This window comes from Scyliorhinus torazame, chromosome 18 (genome assembly GCF_047496885.1).
Source record: "Scyliorhinus torazame isolate Kashiwa2021f chromosome 18, sScyTor2.1, whole genome shotgun sequence".
Taxonomy (NCBI): Eukaryota; Metazoa; Chordata; class Chondrichthyes; order Carcharhiniformes; family Scyliorhinidae; genus Scyliorhinus; species Scyliorhinus torazame.
In genome coordinates, this window is record NC_092724.1 from 158,293,600 (window position 1) to 158,308,550 (window position 14,951).

Below are 14,951 nucleotides of genomic sequence, written 5' to 3' on the forward strand. Positions count from 1 at the left end.
CTGAACTCCCTGACCCTGAACACCATGACCCTGATCACCATGACCCTGAACGCCATGACCCTGAACGCCATGACCCCGAACACCATGACCCTGAACACAGTGACACTGAACACCATGACCCTGAACACCATGGCCCTGAACACCGTGACCCTGAACACCGTGACCCTGAACACCATGACCATGATCATCATGACCCTGCACGCCGTGACCCTGAACTGCATGACCCTGAACAGCCATGACCCTGAACACCATGACCCTGAACGCCATGACCCCGAACACCATGACCCTGAACAGCCATGACCCTGAACAGCATGACCCTGAACGCCATGACCCCGAACACCATGACCCTGAACACCGTGACCCTGAACACCATGACCCTGAACTGCATGACCCTGAACAGCCATGACCCTGAACACCACGACCCTGAACACCATGACCCTGAACACAATGACCCTGAACACAATGACCCTGAACACCATGACCCCGAACACATTGACCATGAACACCATGACCCTGATCATCATGACCCTGAACACCATGACCCTGAACACCATGACCCTGAACACCATGACCCTGAACACCATGACCCTGAACACCATGACCCTGAACACCATGACCCCGAACTGCATGACCCTGAACACCATGACCCTGAACGCCATGACCCTGAACGCCATGACCCTGAACGCCATGACCCCGAACACCATGACCCTGAACTGCATGACCCTGAACAGCCATGACCCTGAACACCATGACCCTGAACACCATGACCGTGATCATCATGACCCTGAACACCATGACCCTGAACACCATGACCATGATCATCATGACCCTGAACACCATGACCCTGAACACCATGACCCTGAACGCCATGACCCTGATCACCATGACCCTGAACACCATGACCCAGAACACCATGACCCTGAACACCATGACCCCGAACACCCTGACCCTAAACGCCAAGACCCTGATCATCATGACCCTGAACACCGTGACCCTGAACACCGTGACCCTGAACGCCATGACCCTGAACGCCATGACCCTGAACGCCATGACCCTGAACGCCGTGACCCTGAACACCGTGACCCTGAACACCGTGACCCTGAACACCGTGACCCAGAACACCATGACCCTGAACACCATGACCCTGAACACCATGACCCTGTACACGGTGACCCTGAACACCATGACCCTGAACGCCATGACCCTGTACACGGTGACCCTGAACACCATGACCCTGAACACCGTGACCCTGAACGCCATGACCCTGAACACCGTGACCCTGAAGACCGTGACCCAAGACACCGTGACCCTGAACACCGTGACCCTGTGCACGGTGACCCTGAACACCATGACCCTGAACGCCATGACCCTGTACACGGTGACCCTGAACACCATGACCCTGAACACCGTGACCCTGAACGCCATGACCCTGAAGACCGTGACCCTGAAGACCGTGACCCAGAACACCGTGACCCTGAACACCGTGACCCTGTGCACGGTGACCCTGAACACCATGACCCTGAACACCATGACCCTGAATGCCATGACCCTGAACGCCATGACCCTGAACACCATGACCCTGAACACGGTGACCCTGAACACGGTGACCCTGAACACCATGACCCTGAACACCATGACCCAGAACACCCTGACCCTGAACACCATGACCCTGAACACCATGACCCTGAACACCATGACCCTGAACACCATGACCTCGAACGCCATGACCTCGATCACCATGACCCTGAACACCATGACCCTGAACGCCATGACCCTGAACGCCATGACCCTGAACGCCATGACCCTGAACGCCATGACCTTGAACACCATGACCCTGGGCACCATGACCCTGAACAACCATGACCCTGAACGCCATGACCCTGAACACCATGACCCTGAATGCCACGTCCCTGATGTCAGTCCCAAGAACCTGCTCTGTATCCCTCGAGCCGTTTCCTGAGCTGTTCTCAGTATTGAAGATGCCAATGGACCCCTGCCCTTTGAGAAAGATGTTTTTGGATTCCCACCATTGATTGTCTGTGAAAGCCCTTCCCTATTAGTCTTCTTAATGGACAGGCTTCAATTTTAGATTCTAGATTTGTTCCAGATTTTTCTCTGTCAAAGGAAACAATTTGACCGTAATTCCGCTCTGGAACGTATTAAAAATGTCAAACATCTCAATAACATCACTCCTTCCTTTTCTATTCTTGACAGTTTTATCACGAATGACTTCGGGAGGATTTACATACCAACCAACCGCTGGCATCTTCATCAGTTCCGACACACCAAAGGACAAGGCACCCATGAAGTCATTCCTTGTGGTCCGATCCCAATCCCAGATCTCCACTGACAGTCGCCGGTCCTTGTCACTACTTTTCAGTTTACTAGGCAGAGAGGGAAAACAATAATACGATTTACATTACGTTAATCAACGACCAGTAAATTGATTTAAATTCTATGAGTCACTGAGATCGATGTGGATTGGTTCCGTTGTTAATAATATAACAAAGTTCCAACTCCTCACTCTCCCACAGCTCTGGAATTTCACATCACTGCGGCTCGGACTGGGTGCTGCGTATCGAGGAAGGGACTGTGTTCAGAGGTGCCGGAGATTAACACAGGGCGCCTAACAGCTTCAGTGCCTGAGCATCAAAGGATTATAGCTTTCATACCCCAAAGCCTTTCCCCTCGGAGTCACTGAAGGAAAAGTGTTTCTTTCATTTGATTCTGGGTGATTAGAATTTACCAAATTATAAATATCTCCTTAAGAGGGCAGACTTGTAGGGGCTGGTTTAGCACAGTGGGTTAAATAGCTGGCTTGTAAAGCAGACCAAGGCAGGCCAGCAGCGTGGGTTCAATACCCGTACCAGCCTCCCCGAACAGGCGCCGGAATGTGGCGACTGGGGGCTTCTCACAGTAACTTAATTTGAAGCCGACTTGTGACATTAAGCGATTTTCCTTTAATTTTGTATTGATTAGCACAATGGTTAGCACTGTTGCTTCACAGCGCCAGGGTCCCGGCTTTGATTCCCGGCTTGGGTCACTGTTTGTGTGGAGTCTGCACGTTCTCCCCGTGTCTGCATGGGTTTCCTCCGGGTGCTCCGGTTTCCTCCCACAAGTCCCGAAAGACGTGCTGTTAGGTGAATTGGACATTCTGAATTCTCCCTCTGTGTACCCGAACAGGCGCCGGAATGTGGCGACTAGGGGCTTTTCACAGTAACTTCATTGCAGTGTTAATGTAGAGCCTACTTGTGACACTAATAAAGATTATTATTATTACATATGTATATATATATTTTAGATACACACAAAAATTATACGTCTTGTATAGAGAATATAGAAACATAGAAAAAGAATGATCCAGCAGAATTACATTTCCAGCTTTTGGTCCATAACCCTGTCAGAAAGAGCATCTCGAGTGCACATCACTTAAAAAAGTGAATGACCCTGAATTGCTGAGGCTGCTGTTATGCAGGTGAATGTGGCAACCATTGGCTACACAGCAAGATTCCAAAAAGCAATCAGCTGAATGAGTGGTGAAGGTGTTTCTGCTAAAACCGGGCGATGGAGAAATACTGACCTGGATACCGGACTGTACACCCTCTCATCTCCAAACTATGGTTGGAAAAGATCAATATTATTAGAACAGGCTGGGAGAGGGCAGCACGGTGGCCTAGTGGTTAGCACTGCTGCCTCACGGCGCCGAGGTCCCAGGTTCGATCCCGGCTCTGGGTCACTGTCCGTGTGGAGTTTGCACGTTCTCCCCGTGTCTGCGTGGGTTTCACCCCCACAACCCAAAGATGTGCAGGGTAGGTGGATTGGTCATGCTAAATCGCCCCTTAATTGGAAAAAATGAATTGGGTACTCTAAATTTTTTTTAAAAAAGAAAAAAAAAGAACAGGCTGGGAGTTTAACATCTTACTGGTGGGAAGCACCTCATTGAATGTATTACATCCTCAGTGGGCTAGATAGTGTTGTCGCCTCACAGCTTCCACAGAGGGCTTTTTGTCCTCGTCAAATTTACTCCAATCAGTAAATTAAGCAGTGAAATCATAAAGTTTTACCAAGCGTGATAATCTGCAAAAAGTATCATCTAATTTCAAGTCACACAATTCCCCGGCATTCATCCTCACAGTCACATATACACACAGCGCGTGTACAATAACTGTCACATATACACACAGCGCGTGTACAATAACTGTCACATATACACACAGCGCGTGTACAATAACTGTCACATATACACACAGCGCGTGTACAATAACTGTCACATATACACACAGCGCGTGTACAATAACTGTCGCATATACACACAGCGCGTGTACAATAACTGTCACATATACACACAGCGCGTGTACAATAACTGTCACATATACACACAGCGCGTGTACAATAAATGTCACATATACACACAGCGCGTGTACAATAACTGTCACATATACACACAGCGCGTGTACAATAACTGTCACATATACACACAGCGCGTGTACAATAACTGTCACATATACACACAGCGCGTGTACAATAACTGTCACATATACACACAGCGCATGTACAATAACTGTCACATATACACACAACGCGTGTACAATAACAGTCACATATACACACAGCGCATGTACAATAACTGTCACATATACAGACAGCGCGTGTACAATAACTGTCATATATACACACAACGCGTGTACAATAACAGTCACATATACACAGTGCGTGTACAATAACTGTCACATATACACACAGCGCGTGTACAATAACTGTCACATATACACACAGCGCGTGTACAATAACTGTCACATATACACACAGCACGTGTACAATAACTGTCACATGTACACACAGCACGTGTACAATAACTGTCACATATACACACAGCGCGTGTACAATAACTGTCACATATACACACAGCGCGTGTACAATAACTGTCACATATACACACAGCGCGTGTACAATAACTGTCACATATACACACAGCGCGTGTACAATAACTGTCACATATACACACAGCGCGTGTACAATAACAGTCACATATACACACAGCGCGTGTACAATAACTGTCACATATACACACAGCGCGTGTACAATAACTGTCACATATACACACAGCGCGTGTACAATAACTGTCACATATACACACAGCGCGTGTACAATAACTGTCACATATACATACAGCGCGTGTACAATAACTGTCACATATACACACAGCGCGTGTACAATAACTGTCACATATACACGCAGCGCGTGTACAATAACTGTCACATATACACACAGCGCGTGTACAATAACTGTCACATATACACACAGCGCGTGTACAATAACTGTCAGATATACACACAGCGCGTGTACAATAACTCACATATACACACAGCGCATGTACAACTGTCACATATACACACAGTTCATATACAATAACTGTCACATATACACACAGCACATGTACAATAACTGTCACATATACACACAGCGCGTATGCAATAACAGTCACATATACACACAGCACATGTACAAGAACTGTCACATATACACACAGCGCGTGTACAATAACTGTCACATATACACACAGCGTGTGTACAATAACTGTCACATATACACACAGCGCATGTACAATAACTGTCACATATACACACCGCGTGTACAATAACTGTCACATATACACACAGCGCATGTACAATAACTGTCACATATACACACAGCGGGTGTATAAGGGATAACTGTCACATATACACTCAGCGCATACACAAGGGATACCTGTCACATACACACACAGCATGTGTACAAGGCATAACTATCGCATATATACACAGCACGTGTACAAAGGATAGCTGTTACATTTACACACTGCACATGTACAAGAGAGAACTGTCACATATACACACATGTACAAAGAATAACTGTCATATATACACACAGCACGTATACAAGGGATAACTGTCACATATACACACAGCACGTGTACAAGGGATAACTATCATATATACACACAGCAGATGCACAAGGGATAACTGTCAAATATACACAGTGTGTGTACAATAACTGTCACATTTACACTCAGCATGTGTACAAGGGATAAATGTCACATCTACACACAGCGCGTGTAGAAGGGATTACTGTCCATATGCACAATGCGCGTGTACAAGGGATAACTGTCGCATATACACACACGGTACATGTACAAGGTATAACTCTGACACAGATCATGAGGTTTCGGGTACACGTGCCTGATGCTGATGAGAAATAGGATTTGCAATGTAATGCGTACGCTCTTGGGGGAAGTAAATGCTGAAAGATTTTCCCCTCAACCTCTTCGTACTCACAATTTGAATGATTCATTCCACGTGGGGTTGAGCGTTGATCTGATGGTTTTTGTCTTTTGTTTGCTTTCACTTTTGGGGTCAGGGATGAGTTTAAGTTTCACGTAGGGATCCGAAAGTCCGTTGGGATCCATGGGGATTAGATTTTTTGCATCTCGGACTGTAAAAAATAGAAAGGAAAAGGCAGGTGAACAATACGAGAGAGCGGGGTCAGTGGAGCGACCATTCCAGAACGGGAACCCTCTGCTGCTTCCAATCAGATTCTGGTTGCACACGAAGGCCAATTGGTGGTGCTCCGTTATCCAACCAGGTTCGGAGTTAGTGCAGCCCGAGAAACAATGCAAGCTCAGCCTCAGTGAGAATAACCGGACAATTTCTAGGATTAGTCACTGGTCTTGAACCGAAATGGAAAACCAGGCTGAGTTTTTTTTGCTTCGAGGGTTGGGAAAGAGGAGGCAGTCCTGTTGATAGGACCAGAAACCTCACTACTGGAGGTTGTGGGTAAACGGGCCACTCTTTGGGATCTTGTGCGGGATGTCCCCCCTCTCCCCTATTGGGCATGAAGACCGATTCACTGTCCGTTTCAGGCCATTGGGCAGCATCTTGTAGTTGGAGGGTCAATCAGAGGTTGCCATCAGCAGTAACGGGTAAGTAACTGAGAGGGCGCTGGAACATGAAGAGACCTTCCGAGCAACTTTTTAAAAAAATCAATGAGATAATAGATAAAGCAGCCAGACACCATTGTGGGAGGGTAGCTGGGGGTTTGAGAGCCCCTTTACAGGGTAGCCTTTGGCTGCAGCTGCACTCATGCAGGTCGGGAGGGCCTTGTATCTTAGAATTTACAGTGCAGAAGGAGGCCATTCAACCATCGAGTCTGCACTGGCCCTTGGAAAGAGCACCCTACTTCAACCCACGCCTGCACCCTATCCCCGTAACCCCACCTAATCTTTTTTGACACTAAGGGCAATTTAGCATTGGCCAATCCACCTAACCTGCACATCTTTGGACTGTGTGAGGAAACCGGAGCACCCGGAGGCCCCCTTCATGCCAGGAGCCTGGAGACCAAATGGAAACCCACCTCCTGGCCTCCATGACTTACAGTTCGCAGAGCTCATAATGAGTCTAACTGGCTGTTCACTTGGGGGTGGCGGGGCGGGCGAGGGGGGTGGCGAGGGGGGAGCGAGGGGGGTTGGCAAGCAGACCTGCCAGGTCCTGACGCCATCTCCCCAAAACAGCAGGAACCTGGCACACCAGCCAGTAGCAGTATTTTCAGGCTGTGTTCGCTTCCGTTCCTGATCGGGGAGGCTCTGAAAACCTTGCCCAATGTGTCTGATATGAGTGTGTCACACGTAGTGCACAAAGTGGCGGAGCACTGTCACTCTATACAATCCAGAGCAGTAAGTCCAGTTGTTTGATAAACACGGTCAGGGAAATAGCGGTGTCATGAAAATATCAGGGAAATCCAAGAAACTGGAATATTTTCTGCTGGTTATCATAGTCATAGATAGAGTCATAGATGTTTACAGCACGGAAACAGGCCCTCGGCCCAGCTTGTCCATGCCGCCCAGTTTCTATCAATGAGCTAGTCCCACTTGCCCGCATTTGGCCCATATCCCTCTATACCCACTCTGCCCACGTGACTGTCGAGCTGCTTTTTAAAAGGACAAAATCATACCCGTCTCTACCACTGCCTCTGCCAGCTCGTTCCAGATGCTCCCCACCCTGTGTGTGAAGAAATTACCCCTCTGGTCTCTTTTGTATCTCTCCCCTCTCGCCTTAAACCTGTGCCCTCTAGTTCTAGCCTCCTCTACCTTAGGGAAAAGATGTCGACTATCTACCTTATCGATGCTCCTCATTTTTTTACAGACCTCTATAGCCTCCTACGCTCCAGAGAAAAAAGTCCCAGCTTATCCAGCCTCTCCTAATAACTCAGGCCATCAACTCCTGGTAGCATCTCACCCACAAAGTGGAAACATCTTCTCTATGTCTCACCCTATCTTACCTTAAAGATCTCCATCGGGTTATGGAGGTCTTGAGGTGCGGTTGTAACTTTCCCTTCCTCTGAGTTCAAGTCCCACTCCAGTTATAGACTTTATAAGGGAAAACACAAGTTTCTTAAGGCCGAGACAGCTTGTCTATGTTAATGGAGCTCGTGCCTTTGAGATGTTGGTGAGCTTAGCAACACTGCAAACAGATGTTTACCTGAGGCAAGTTCAAAGCAATGGGGGGGCAGAACATGAAGGGGTTTGAATAAGGTGCTAAAGATTGAAAGGGAGAGACAAGGGGCATCATTTAGTCGTCCCGTTCGTCGCGGGAGTAAATCCCGTTACGGCTGCCAAATCTCACGAGAGATCTCGGTTTGAGGGATGAGGGGCGGAATTCTCCGACCCCCCGCCGGATCGGAGAATCGGCGCGGCGCGAACCGCCCCGTGCCGCCCGACGCAATTCTTTGCAATGCAGAGAATCGGCGCCAGCGTGATCGGCGCGGCGCCGGTCAGGGTATGTGCCGATTCTCCGGCCCGGGCTGGCATACCGATTTTCCGGGCCGGATGGGCCGAGCAGCCTGTTGTGATGGGCGCTCTGGATCCGTGGAACACATACAGGCCACCAACACTTAAAATAGTGCAGCACTATTTTATTAAGTCAGAAACTGTTTAACATACTTTCACTGTGGGTTAACACGATATTAGATTGAACTAAAGACCTATGCCTTGTCCAAACCAGTCGATGCACTCAGCACATGGTGAAGATCTGTGCTGCAGGCTGTGAGCTCTGTCCTGCTAGGAAGCTGTAGCTCGAATGAGCGGGAACTCTGATGCCCCCTGTCTTTATGGTGTGTGTGCTCTAACTGGTAATTGGCTGCGGTGTTGTGTGTGGTCCCACTGTGTGTCCATCAGTGTGTGTCTGCACCATGATATACTGGTGTGTACTATGACACGGCCGTCAACAAAAAGCCGGGTTCCGCCTGCGCCGTTCTAACCTGCTGTGGGCTGGCGGGACCTTGGCGTTGAAGGGTCTGGGTGCGGCCTGTGGGGGGGGGGGGGGGGGGTCCGACCCCGGGGGGCCTCCGTAGTGGCTTGGCCCGCGATCAGGGCCCACCAATCGGCGGGCCGGCCTCTCTGCTCCCCAGTCTCCTCTCCTCCGCGCCGGCTCCTGCAGCCCTGCGCCATTTGGTGTCGGGGCTGCCGTGGGGAAGGCGGCCACTGCGCGTGCGCTGGGTTCAGGCCGTGTTCGGCAGCTGGGGCAGCGGAGGCCGCTCCAGCGCCATCCTAGCCCCCTGTGGGCCGCAGAATGGGGTCCCAGAACGGGCGTCGATGCCGGAGTAAAACACTCCCATTTTTACTCCGGCGCCCGCACTTTGCCGCCCGTTGGGAGAATCCCGCCCGAGATTTCTGACCAAGAAACGGAAACTGGGCTGCAAGGAGAGGGGTGCAGATACAGTAAGAATCAACTGATGGCTATTGCCACTCAATTCATATTGTCAGTGGACAGGTGACTGATTTAACAAGGGCTTTCAGTATGAAATCTTTGATACGATGGAGCGAATAGAGGCAGCATGGTATAAGACCACAAGACATAGGAGCAGAATTAGGCCACTCGGCCCATCGAGTCTGCTCCGCCATTCAATCATGGCTGATATTTTCTCATCCCCATTCTCCTGCCTTCTCCCCATAACCCCCGATCCCCTTATTAATCAAGAACCTATCTATCTCTGTCTGAAACACACTCAGTGATTTGGCCTCCACAGCCTTCTGCGGCAAAGAGATTCACCACCCTCTGGCTGAAAAAACTCCTCCTCATCTCTGTTTTAAAGGATCGTCCCTTTAGTCTGAGATTGTGTCCTCTGCTTCTAGTGGAAACATCCTCTCCACATCCACTCTATCCAGGCCTCGCAGTAATCTGTAAGTTTCAATAAGACCCCCCCCCCCCTCATCCTTCTGAACTCCGAGTACAGAGCCAGAGTTCCTCATACGACAAGTTCTTCATTCCAGGAATCATTCTTGTGAACCTCCTCTGGACCCTTTCCAAGGCCGGCACATCCTTCCTTAGATACAGGGCCCAAAACTGCTCACAATCAGTCAGAGCAACTTAAAACCCATTCTAACTTACACACAACCCCAACTATTCACTGATTGTTCAGGGTTATTCAGGGGGATTGTTTTAAGCCTTAAAATTGATTCTATGTGCGCAATCAATCAATGATATACTCGCAGCGCAGTTCGTGTCTGGCCAAAGCTTTAAATGACACAATATTCTCAAACCTTCCTGAAACGAACGATCCTCAGTTGTGGAGAAGACATTCCTGAACCCCTTTCAGCTTCAGTTCTGTCGCAAGACAGGTTATGGCCACTTGGTGGGGCTGTAGGACCACTCCAGTCTCTGAGGCCCGGTCAGTATCTGCTGAATTTGGAGTTCCTCGGATGGCATGCAAGTGGGCAGCTCCCACCCTGGACCACACCATTCAGGGCGAGGTACAAGGACCAAGGCTTTTGTGCGTTTCAGCAACACTCAAGTCCCCACATTCAGACGGGAACACAGCGCCGGGGAAGTTGGGAGCCAGAAACAAAACCAACGCGCTGGAAATGCTCAGCGGGGCGGCCGAGCTGAAAGGTGAACTCTTGTTCCTCTTTCCACAGATGCTGCCTGGCCTGCTGAAAGTTTCCAGCACTTATCCCCATATTTCCATTCACTTCACGGCAGCTGGTTAGTAGTGACAGAGTGACAGTAATAATGACTTTTCCCCTTGGTGGAGATTATTCCAGCTGTGTAATGGTTATTAGAGATCACAGCAAAGGTGGCAGCCAACCAGAGCAATCTCCAGAACCTGTCCTTTCCCCTTATCCATCGATATGCAGGGCAGCACGATAACACAGTGGTTAGCACAGTTGCTTCACAGCTCCAGGGTCCCAGGTTTGCTTCCCGGTCGGGTCACTGTCTGTGCGGGGTCTGCACGTCCTCCCCGTGTCTGCGTGGGTTTCCTCCGGGTGCTCCGGTTTCCTCCCACAGCCCAAAGATGTTCAGGTTAGGTGGATTGGCTATGCTAAATTGCCCTTAGTGTCCAACAAAGAGTAGGTGGGGTTATGGGGATAGGGTGGAGGTGTGGCCTTAGGTGGGGTGCTCTTTCCAAGGGCCGGTGCAGACTCGATGGGCCAAATGGCCTCCTTCTGCACTGCAAATTCTGTAAATTCTATGATTTTCTGTTTAACTGTGTTTATGCCCTGACAGTGACACCTTCCATCCCCCAAGATCCCCTGCGTGTGTAAAAAAACAAACATTTCTTCTAACTTCCCCAATATCCTTCTTGGGATAGTTCCAAGTGTGTGACTGTTGGTTACTGATCGCTCTGCCCTGTCTTTCATCAGTGACCCTCTAGAAACGTATCAAAATCTTCCATTTGACAGTCCCCAGCCTCTCCTGGCCCAGTTTAAAAGCAAAACCCTGAATTCCTCAAGCTAGAACTATCATCTCTGGTGTCATACGGTGGGAACTTACATCTATATAGCGCCTTTTTATCAGCGCAAAGCATCTCAAGGAGATTCACAGGAAAGTTAGTGAATCAAAATTGTCAGTGGGCCACATCGGGATATAATAAGGCAAGTGACCAAAGCTCGGTCAGAGACTGATGCAGCTATTAGAGAAGGGGAGTGGTGTTCAGTAACAGTGTGATTGTTAAAATAATATCCGTAGAACATGTTACTGCTCCTTGTCGGATCTGACTGTGTTTATCTATGTCATATCCACACATGCCAGTGTGATTCATCGTGTCTGAAACGCTTTGAGATGTTACCGGTCGCTATATAAACTGGAGACACAGAGTAAATTCATCAGCATCAATGAAAGGCAGTCAGAATCATGTTTCAGGCAATGTTTCAGGTTTAGAGCTCAAATCTCCCTGACTCTTCTCTCCAGAGGTGACCTCTCAGCTGCTGTATCTTGCTGGCATGTCTGTCTTTTGCCTCCCATTTTTTACTATTTTTTTGGGGGGTGGGGGTTGCTTTCAAGGCAAGGGAGCTGGGAATCCTCTGAGAGTTGTCGGTGGTTTATCGGCCTAACTTCAATCCCAGAACATGAAGAAGGCACCCCGTTGCTCAGCTGCCTCTGGGTGGCAGGTTCTCGGGTGAATTCAGGAGGTGTGGACCCCCTCCTCCACCGCCCACCCCTGAATAAGGGTTGGGGGGATGGGGGGGAAGAGAGAAAGAGACCTTACACCATGACCTCCCACAGGGGGAACTCAGTCCATCTGCTATGAGGTGTAGGGGGTATCAGGCGGGTGCGGAGGGGGGCAGAGAATAGTGGCTGGTGCTGAGTGCCACAGTGTTCAGTCACTCCAACCATCGCCCAAGCAGGGAGAGGTCGCTGCATAAACGGTACACAGAGAGAGAGTGACAGAGGAACAGGATTCTAAGTGTTAGTCGATGGTTTCACTTTAACAGCCTTGAAGAATCTGTTAACAGTTGATGTCTGGGCTCCTCGTGCACGGGGATTTCCCCAAGTGAGTGAGCCACCCAGAGATAACATCAGCTGCCTTCTCGCTGCTGGGGTGCTGGGAGCAGCAGCAGTTTTATTTCTGTATCATGCACCCTGTGTCTTGAAATCTCCCAGCTGTATGACAAAGTAACTTTGTTGTGGAGTCACTTTCACTTATGACATCTTCCTAAAGCCACCAGGCGAAACTCGCAGCCTGCGGTCTCGTCAAATCTCAGAGCACAGGGGAGGCCATTTGACATGTGCCTATGTTGGCTCACTGTAAAGGGTGGGGGGTCCAATTAGTTCTATTCTTCCTGCTCTTTACCAATCTCGTCACTGACTCTCAAAGGCATGGGTTCAGTTCCCACTCTAGAGGCTGGCACAAGAAGTCCAGGCCAGCATTCCCGTGCTGGACAGAGGGAGTGCCACACCGTCAGGGCTGCCAACTTTCATATGAGACTTTAAAGCAATGCTCTCTGAGCTGGATGCAAAAGATCCCGTGAGATGAGTTAAAGAGTTTTCTCTGGCGTCCGGATCAGGTCAATATTTATCCCGCCAATCAACAACTCTACAAAAGCAGCTCATCTGCTTATTATCAAACCTCTGTTTGTGGAGTTTTGCTGCGCCCAAATTGCCGTGCTACATTACAACAAGTGATCACACTTTTTAAAAGTACTGCATTGGGATGTCCCAAGGCTGTGACACATACTATATAAATGGTGTTTCTTCCCTTCAAACACAGGTGTTAAAAAATCTAGACTGGGGCAGCACGGTGGGGCAGTGGTTAGCACTGCTGCCTCACAGCGCCAAGGATCCAGGTTCGATCCCGGCCCCGGGTCACTCTCCGTGTGGAGTTTGCACATTGTCCCCGTGTCTGCGTGGGTCTCACCCCCACAACCCAAAAGATGTGCAGGGTAGGGGGATTGGCCACGCTAAATTGCCCCTCAATTGGAAAAATAAATAAATCTAGACCTACAACACAATGGTCGTCGTCGTAAAAACTCATCTTTGTCTGGCCGACACATGACTCCAGACTCTCAAAATGCCCTCTGAAATGGTCCAGCAAGCCACTCAGTTCAAGGGCAATTAGGGACAGGCAATAAACGCTGGCCCACCCAGCGACGTCCACATCCAAGGAATTAAAAAAAGTAAAGTCGATGATTTGGACATTAGTGTACATGGGATCGTGCTGTGCACAAATCAGCTGCTGTGTTTCTCTATTTTAAAATTGGCTTGCTGGTTTTGTATCATTATTGCAGTATATAATTATTAGCATCATTGACAATTTCTCACGTTAACAATGGTTCTTCCGTGTAGGTGACTGGGTTTAAATGAGGTGTTAACGTGGGTGAGGTCTCAGCCCGACAGGCTCTCTCTCCCACAGCGAGGACATCGGTTGTCGGCCGGTAGAATTCCTGGCGGATGGTTGACCTGAGCAGCAGCAGTGCCCCCACCATCCTCTCAGAGGCTGCTCAGGTTGTTTGGAAGCTCCTGGCACCGTTTTTGTCGATGATTCACCATTCTGTTGGTGATTAGGTATCTCTCCGTTTGTTGACGTCCACACAGCTGGACTTCCTGGAGGCTCCGAGAAGGTTTTTGAAACATTTTGAAACAGGGCATGCAACAGGGCAGCACGGTAGCATTGTGGATAGCACAACTGCTTCACAGCTCCAGGGTCCCAGGTTCAATTCCGGCTTGGGTCACTGTCTGTGCGGAGTCTGCACGTCCTCCCCCGTGTCTGCGTGGGTTTCCTCCGGGTGCTCCGGTTTCCTCCCACAGTCCAAAGATGTGCAGGTTAGGTGGATTGGCCATGATAAATTGCCCTAAGTGTCCAAAATTGCCCTTAGTGTTGGGTGGGGTTACTGGGTTATGGGGATAGGGTGGAGGTGTTGACCTTGGGTAGGGTGCTCTTTCCAAGAGCCGGTGCAGACTCGATGGGCCGAATGGCCTCCTTCTGCACTGTAAATTCTATGATATCTATGATTTCCTTGGATCTCCTGTGTGAACGACGTAGCTGCGGGTAGACCTGCTGTTTGGGCAGTCTTGAGTTGGCTGTTCTGATGACATGTCTGGAGAAGGGTCTGTTCTGTGTCTTTTCGAGTAACAGTCCTGTTACAAATTGGGCCCCACATGGTCTTGCCGGAACATTGCCTGGTTTCAATGATCAGGGGC

General features: G+C 49.3%; 1 protein-coding gene across 1 annotated transcript in view; it reads right to left on the bottom strand.

The window, feature by feature from the left end:
* Nucleotides 1-14,951, bottom strand: part of prkcab (protein kinase C, alpha, b) — a 489,840-nt gene that overhangs the window by 143,943 nt on the left and 330,946 nt on the right. Inside the window, exons 6-7 of the mRNA XM_072483739.1 lie at nucleotides 6,315-6,471; nucleotides 2,250-2,384 (exon numbers count right to left, since the gene is read on the bottom strand). Of these exons, the coding sequence (XP_072339840.1) occupies nucleotides 2,250-2,384; nucleotides 6,315-6,471 (292 nt within the window). The remainder of the gene's footprint in view (nucleotides 1-2,249; nucleotides 2,385-6,314; nucleotides 6,472-14,951) is intronic.